Source organism: Lottia gigantea (genome assembly GCF_000327385.1).
Source record: "Lottia gigantea unplaced genomic scaffold LOTGIsca_153, whole genome shotgun sequence".
In the NCBI taxonomy this organism is placed as follows: Eukaryota; Metazoa; Mollusca; class Gastropoda; family Lottiidae; genus Lottia; species Lottia gigantea.
The window spans coordinates 194,713-203,455 of NW_008707846.1; the positions used below are offsets into that span (position 1 = coordinate 194,713).

At 34.5% G+C, this 8,743-nt stretch overlaps 2 protein-coding genes across 2 annotated transcripts; one reads left to right on the forward strand and one right to left on the reverse strand.

Annotated features, from left to right (window-relative positions):
• Positions 1 to 822: 822 nt before the first annotated feature.
• On the forward strand, positions 823 to 2,247 carry LOTGIDRAFT_140877 (hypothetical protein; the record flags this gene model as incomplete). Its single annotated transcript, XM_009050711.1, has 4 exons — positions 823 to 927; positions 1,322 to 1,381; positions 1,787 to 1,873; positions 2,095 to 2,247. Coding segments are annotated over 4 exons (405 nt in total), but the record flags the coding sequence as incomplete, so codon positions are not given.
• Positions 2,248 to 2,724: 477 nt separating this feature from the next.
• LOTGIDRAFT_238585 (hypothetical protein) lies at positions 2,725 to 8,210 on the reverse strand (the record flags this gene model as incomplete). The annotated part of the gene is made up of 10 exons (XM_009050712.1): positions 2,725 to 3,622; positions 4,075 to 4,199; positions 4,501 to 4,576; positions 4,847 to 4,905; positions 5,248 to 5,305; positions 5,512 to 5,584; positions 5,790 to 5,898; positions 6,358 to 6,578; positions 7,120 to 7,196; positions 7,414 to 8,210. 10 exons carry the CDS (start codon positions 8,208 to 8,210, stop codon positions 3,085 to 3,087), a joined length of 2,133 nt encoding a protein of 710 aa, XP_009048960.1. The 3' UTR covers positions 2,725 to 3,084.
• Positions 8,211 to 8,743: the final 533 nt, after the last annotated feature.

Consider the following 8,743-nt stretch of genomic DNA (forward strand, 5'->3'; position numbering starts at 1 on the left):
GCTGGATTCGATCCCACGGTACCTAATCGTCTAACAGACGTCGATTGTAAAGTCTGATAAAAGGGGGATAACTCTTGTTTTGGTATATTCCACCTTGACCTTCGTATATCGACCTTCACATTCACTTTAACAACATTGAAAATGTCCACCAAATTGAGCAGAGTTTTTCCAAGTTTTGGACGTTATTTTGTGAGTTATTTTGTAATTTTAGAAATTGACAGTGACCTTAGGGCTCTAAAATCTATATTGTTTTATTATCCCCATTGTATTGTGGGGAGCTTACTTAACTATAAGTGGTCTGATGTGCGAATTTCACATTTCCCTGTGTAAAAGATTTACTACAAACGTCATAACTTTGTTGTTTTCTATTAGATTTGCTGTGTGATTATTATTATTAGAAATTATGGAATTGCAAACTTATTTTTCCACGTACACACGTAAAAAGTTGCATATATTTTGTAAAGAAACTATTACTGAGACTATGACACATTTTGGTTTCCCATATTACATGATTTACTACAAACATCATGTTTTTCAGCTTCTTGATATAATTTTTTTCTTTCTTTTTCAGGTTAAAAGTCAAGTGAGACATTTTCACAGAGCTAGGCCACTATGTGCAGTAAGTACTAATATTTTGTGTGCAATATTTAATGTTTTGTATAATTTTCAAACTAGTAAGTGTTTTCCTTCAAAAAGTAGATAGCCTATGTTCTTATTTTATGACAAATTTTGATAAAGAGATTTTAGGTAAATTTTTGTACAAGTATAATGATAAGGGTTCCATAATAAAGAGAATAAAAAACTGCTTTGTTTTGAAAGGCATGGAAGGTTGGTAAAATAAACCATGTAGCTATGGCTGTACCTAATATGGAAAAAGCAGCTTCTATGTATCGGGATGTTTTAGGAGCCAAAGTTAGTGAAAAAATGGTAGGTGATTACATCTATTGCTACAACTAATAATGTAAGCCTAGCAACTGTCAGTATTATCAATTTGAAATGGATGCCAATTTTATAAAATTGAATACAACATCAACATGATTAGATATGTGGACTATCTGAAAGGATGCTCTGTTGACATATCTAAACACAAAATTAACAAGATTAGCTTAGATATTTGCAGTATGTGGACTCTCTGTTTTACTAAAAACAGTTATAGAAGTTATGACCTCCTGGTTATATTGCAAAAAGTAATGATAAAAAACAATCCGAACTACAAAACGTAACTCAAGATGCAAAATAATAATTCGGCAATGCTATGTTATCAGCAAATGAACAATTCATATAAGAAAGTAATTATTATTATTATTATTATGTTATATAGCCACAAGAAGAGCATGGTGTTTATACAGTGTTTGTTGAGTTGGGTGAAACTAAAATTGAGGTAGGTTTTCATATGGTTATAAATTTCCGAAAACAGTCTGATTTTCAACTTGTTTCACTATTAACTTTATGTTATGAACATTTCACAATATATTCTGTAATAATCACACACTTCCATTGACGGTTTTCAGGGTATGGACAGTTTCTTACTTGATAATTGCTCACTAAATGAGAAACTCAGAATTTCAGATCCATATTTACTGTGGTAGTGATGGAAATTCAGATCCATATTTACTGTGGTTGTGATGGAAATGAACACAATGATGCATACAAAATCATCAGGCATAGCTAGCTAGAAGATTTTTAAATATGTGCTAGTCATACTGACAATTTCTGATATCAGAATTCACAATAGTGCTGTAATAATTTACTGTTTGCTATGTACATTGTTACATCTCTCTTTCAGTTATTGCATCCGTTAGGTGATGAATCCCCCATACAGAATTTTCTAGATAAAAATAAAAGTGGTGGAATGCATCATATTTGTATAGAGGTGAGACAATTATCAGTAAAATATTCTTGAGGTTAGGTGTCAATATATTTTACTATAATAAATACAACTTTATCCTTGAAGTTTGTCAGCCCTGTTAGTTAGACATAAATATCTGTACAAGCAAGACAATTCTGTTAATCAAAATCTCAACCAAAGTATGGCAAAATTGAGAATAGGATTTCTAAATCTTTTAACAGATTGTTTTATTCTTTATTTTTCAGGTTGACAACATAGAAGAAGCTATAAAAGACATGAAAGCTAAAAATATCCGAACTTTGACCCCAACATCTAAAATAGGGGCTCATGGGAAGCCTGTGATATTTCTACATCCTAAGGACTGTAATGGCGTCCTGGTTGAGTTAGAAGAGGCATAGTGTAATCCTTTAAACATTTCCATCTGAAAGACCAGTCTGGGTCCAATGAATGAACTTGGAGTCTTTTTTCAAAAGTTTGTCTCTTCAAATCTCGTAAAATTCTTGGAATCTGTAATTTGTAAATTAAGAATCTGCGTAGCTTCTAAGAATCTGATTGGTCAATGTTATCACTGCAGGTCGGCCAACCCAGGCGGGCAATTTTTCAGAAATAACCACCTACCTATAACAGAACTCTTCTTCAGAAAACTTTTGAATTAGAAAACTTTGAATATGTAACAATCATATTGACTGAATGCAATGAACTGTTTGATGAATTACAGTCGAAATAATGAAATTCCAGAACATTCAGTGGAAAGATTTTTCTCTTGACTCATGGTCTTTCTCTTCTAATTTCTACTGGGGTGTCTGAGTATGATCATCAGTGAACTATCAACAAGGGAGGATAATCATTCAAGTGTAAACAATCGTTTGTTTTTTGTAACTTTATTAGTGTAATAAATAATAATATTTACATTTTTTACAAATAGCACTGTACACTGAGGTTAGAAGACAAAGATGTCAACAACAAAGTGGGACAAATCTAATAAAAATGGTTACAAATTTTTGTAGATACAAGATCCTCGAACGCATGCATAGTGTATCATTTTAGGCAGTAATACGCACCCAGAATTTAGCATCAGATCTTGGTTTATTTCAAAAGCTATTTTGATTGGTAACATTGTTTCAACATTTTTCGATTAACCAATCAATAGAGCAGTTTTCTATTTCTCCAAATGTTGTGGTAAACATGGGTTGTCCCAATAATTTTTCAAGTTTATGCAAGTTTTGATCAAGAATCTACATGTAGAATATCCCTGGTCTGGTGCCAGTTACCAGACGTGTTTGTGTCTGATGCGTGGAGTACGTCTGCACCAGATGTGGCGTAATGATTCGATTCCGTTGACGATTATCAGGCGCAGAACCTTCCGCTCGTGTAAAATAGTTCCTTTTGGCATCTTGGGATTTATTGTTGACTTTGATGTTATAGTTGCTTTTCTTCCCTGACAACCGATTGGTCACCGCGTTCACGTTATTTTCTAAACCGCCATTTTGAATTTGACCGGATGTGGTTGGATCCCAAACTTGGGCATAAATATGATCGATTTCATCGTAGTCATCGTTGAGGGTTATAAAATTATTTTCAATGTGTGAAAAATCCTCAGGGATGGGTCCGAGATTATTTGAGGGTCGAGTTTCGACAGGGAGGCTGGGTAATCGTGGTCGCTGTGTTGGTTTATTGACGGTTGGTTGGAGTTTTGGTGTTGCCTGGTTATTCTCCCAGGTAGAATGTGCTTCTTCGTCTTCTTCATCCTTCACTTTTGGTGTGGCTTTCCTCCTAAAAGTACATATTTAGATTGGCTTTGCGCTCGTCGGAATAGTGGAACACTTGGGCGCGAGAACTTGGACGTCTCTATGAATCTATAGAATTGTCAAAGGTGGTTTAAGGTAGGCTACCACGTATCTTCAATGATAAGAATGTTGAGTGCGGGGGGCGGGGAGTTGGGCATAGCAGGACCAGCCTCAGTTCTTTTCACTCCTCTTTGGAAACGCCACTGCAAACGAAGACGATTGGCACCAAGCAGTTTTGTTGTCAAGAGAGCGAAATAAGTCCGCTTCTTATGTTTAGATTTCTTTGATCGAAGGATCAACAATGAGAAGAAACCTGCTTCGCATGAGCCTTGGTTTATTGTCTCGTCATTTCATTGCATTCATTCCTTCCATACTTGAGATTCCAAATTGACCCTTCATCTTTACAACGTACGTTATAGGAATAATTCCAGTCCTTACCTAAATGTTGTACAACAGACTGTAACAGATCGTCCCAATAACCAGATGATTTCCAGTATAGATAGAGCTGATATTCCAATAAACATGGCCGACAGACCTCCCATTCTCCATAATAATCCTAACCACTGAAACAGAAAAAATAAACACATTAATAAATACTAACACTGACGATAGAGACGTTGTCAGAAACTTTAATACAACAAAGACCTTAAAACGGTCATCATTAGCAAGGATTTAGCTGAATTGTTCTTAATTTTCAATGGTTTTCAAGGTATTTATCTGATTGAATTATCGTGTTTTTGACGGGACTTTTTATCTGATAGATAAGAACAGTATGGGCATAACGAACACCAGATCCAGATTTCTCATCCATAAAGTCAGATCTTGGTTGTCATAGTAGATATAACGGATAATAGAGAATCTTACAGTAATGTCGTACTGTTCTTTATAATCTGTAAACTGAGCTTGAGTTGTATCTATATCAACCTTTACCATAGTTTCTCTGAAAAACAACAACACAAAATCTATGATGATGGCAATCCAAACATTAATTCAGTGTCTGATTATAAAGGGTTGTGGATTCTGTGGTTTCAGTAAAAAGGCGACGGAAGCACAATTTTAGACATAAAATCGTATTTTGAAAAATTTGTGTAAAACAATTTGTTTGTTGTCAATTTGAATTTTAAACTAAACTTTGATTTATTTTAACAAATAATAACATTTGGTTAAATGAAGGAAGGCATGTTTTTTTTTTTCAATTGTAATAGTTTACCTTAATTGGGCATAGTTTCTTGTTAACCCCTTAGCTGCCAAACTTCTCTCTATATGAACCTACAAAATATATTATATTGGTTATATAATTGTTTATTTAAGACCTGAAGATCGCATAACGTGAAATTCTGAGTAACAGCAACTATCTTAGGTTCTGTTTTAATATTTCTATTTAAGAGCTTTATATTTGTCACATATTTTTGCAATTTCAAGCAGGGTAGTAAAGTTAGGCTGCCCCTGTCACTAGTATTAGAACTCAAACATAATTGAGAAGCAAGTGATAGACTGGGTAATTCCTGGGTAGAGCGACTTTTAAAAGAGAGATGGCTCTGCAAGGCCAGTCACCTGTGTTGTATTTCTGTGGTAATGACAGGCAGATAGTAACGTACAATAATTACTTACCGAGTGAAATCTGGAAGGCCAATCACCTCTGGTAGATCTGATGTCATATTGTCTTTCTCTAAAATAGGGGGAAAAATCAATGAGATGATAACGCAATGAGAGGCCGTAAAATTGATTTTAAAGACGTATTTGTTGTGCTGAATAGCAAGAGTAGCGGACATCGGATATGGATATGTATGATGTAGCTCCATTAGCTGGACAAGCAATATCATAATTTCTGAAATTGGAAAAACATACATTTTACATGTATTTAAAGAGTCTTACCTGCAACGTTTCGGACAATCACAGTTCAAACGGCCTTTCTTTATCAGATACTCCATACTTCGTTTGCATACATCTTAAATATAAACACAAACAACTTCTATTAAGGAAAAATTAGTAGGACGATCAAAAAGCGAGAAAAAACGCAAAAACAACGCAAACAAAAATGAAAAAAAAAAACTAAAAACATACATGATATTAATTTAATATCGAGAAAGTAACATCTGAATATTGTACCGTTTAAAATATATAGTGATGTGTGTAATAAGTCATTTACTTACATTCATACGGTATATTATATCTACATCGAGTTTTCAGAGCAGCATCCAGAGATATTGAGCATCCACAAGTTTTTATAATATTCTTTCCTAGGCACCTTTGTAAACATGTCTGAAAATAGAAGGAAATAGTGAATATTATTATTATTATTATCATTTATTATCTATAAAGTGCAATCTCTGTACTATGGCTGCATCATGCATGCCCATCAGCTCTGTACAATACAACTAATAAAATCACCTAATAAAATGGTAAAATGTATAATAAAATCTTAAAAATTTACAAAACAAATGAAAATATGATAGAGAGTAAAGGTGAAAATGACTTCGTCATATTAAACATTGTGATAGCATAAGATCTGAACTCTGCTTCACTGTAAAAATCTTTATGATCAAATTAAATGTTAGTGTATTTATTTCTATTGTCTCAAAGTCTTTGTAAGACTATCATTACTATTCTAATAGGCCTTATAAAGGATATATATTTACGCATACAAATATTTATTCCATATACAGACAGTTGGTTGATGATTGTATGTCAGTGAGAATTACCAAATACATATACCCCTACCTGTTGGTTATGATATGGATCTGTAGTACAGCCTGTTATTCTGTGATACCTGGACACCTGATGTATTTTGAGATTGAGGTTTTCCCCTGGAGAGGTGATGAACTGAGATGTCTCGTCGTGGTTGATATTGGAATCATGTACAGACACCACAAACCCTGTTACAGGGGAGGTTACTCCAACATATTCATATGGTTCAGTATCCAACAGTAACGACAATCGTTCTGAAAAAAAGACAATATTAAGTGTCATAGAAGATACACTCCTATAGAAGCACGGATCTATAGGTAACAAGTAGAGACTCGGGGTTTCAGTATGGAAAATTAATAAATCGGTTTAAATAGAATACTTTATACTGAAAAGTATTTATGGAATTGTAGAATCATTACATCTGGAGAGATTTACAAGATAATCATATAATTTATGTATGAAATTTAATTGCTTCAGGGCAGTATTAAGATTGAGAAGTTTATTAAGGAGGCTTAGGTTACAAATACAAAGATCTGTTTCTTACAAAGTAGTAAATAAGGTGAAGTCAAGTCCAAAATTTTAACATCATAAAAACATTTCGTCAATTGGGTGATAATGCAAGATTTAAAAGTGGCTATGCTGATTGACCAAACAGACGAGTCCAAGGCTGGGACACTAAGTCGTCATTAGTTAAATTATCTATTTGGGAGCAACAAGCTCCCCCCCCAAAAAACATGTTCCTTCAGGCTACGACGTTTGTCACATCTGAACAATAACAAAATGTATCGTACTTACCGAATCCATCCATTTTGGACGAAGATTTTACTGTTACACAATTTCCTTTCTGGCTGTCAACAAATACTTTCATCTCACTGAAAGGGTGAAAAAAATTCAATAAATTAGGTCGAAAACGAACGCTAATGATAAAATGAAAACCTGATGGTTTCAATGATCTAACAAGAAGGCAGATTTTGTTGAAGTGGATGTCTGAACTTGCCACTAAAAAGTGATCCTGCTTGCGGACATGAATGTTCAAGAAAAGCAGGGAAATTTTATCGAAAACCTTGAAGAAATTTTAAAATAACATACCTTTCTAGACAATTACGACCATTTATCCAACAATGTCGCAACATCTCCGTTCGCTGATGTCCCAAACTCTGGATATCGTGTCGTGATAATCGTAAAGCATCGTATATCGAGCTCAGATCGCCTTCTAGAGCTGCATGGTACAAACTCTCCAAATCTTGATCGGTCTCTTGATTTTCATAAGCAGAAAACTCATGCTCAATCTCTGATAAAAACGATGTGAGGTTTTCTCCAAGGTTTGACTGTAAAGTTTCCCACAGGTTTGTTGTTCTTAGCATATCGGAAAGAGGCGCAGAGTTTCTGTCTGTTTGTGGTGCATTTGCGTTTACAGTCTTCGGCAACAAATTTCTCAATTTTTCAAATCTGGTTGCAGATAGTTTGGACACCTTCAATATATTTAGATTACAGAACGTCACTGATAACGAGGGGTCAATGTGCGTTTCCCGAGTCGCAGACGTCAAAACTAATTTTGGCGCCTGGTGAAAATAGTCATTTATTAGCAGATAAGTCAGCAAGCCATACGATGCTAAACTGAATAAGATCAATATCAACCAAATGGCCATGGTGAACTTTGATCGAGATGCGCTGAGAAAAGAACTTCCATGTAGATCCAAACCATTGACCCATTTTCTTATGCTCTGGCGATTTCGTTTGCTCAAGATAGTGTCTGAATCAGACGCGGGAAGAAGTTCACGTCTGGTATTGTTTGATTTCTGTTCAGTTAAATCACCCATTGATGAAAAATAACGATCACATTTCTCTTTCCATTTTTCTTCTCCCAGCATCTTTACATCACGCATCTTAGACAGAGTCTGATGTCCTATTGTTTCTATGGTAATTGCTGTTTTGATTGGACTAGGTCTTTCTCTAAGCTAAATTCTTGTTGTTTTTTTTGGTGGGAATATATCTTCTTACAATTTAGTTTTTCACTGTTGTTCAGTTGTCACTGATTTCTCACTAGATTGTCTGGAAGTTAAACTTCCATAACATCACAGTATATGGTCTGGAGTAACAACTTGGTTCGACTTTGACATGTAGGATATTAAAAATCTGAACTTATCCTCTTTATGGTCACGTATAAAGATTCGGACTTTAAGCAAAATACCAAATAATATATTACCACTGTAGCATCAAAAATCCCTTTTTTAAAAATCAAAATCAACTCCAACAACAACTGCTCCAAACTCTTTTTTTATGTTGATGATCACTTCAAAATTCTCTTTTTAATGAATAATGCAACTTCAACTACAATTGTTCCTTTCTCTCATGTAGACGTTCACTTCCTGAGAGTCCAAATAATTTTCCTGTGTTTGAACACGCCACACGCTAACCA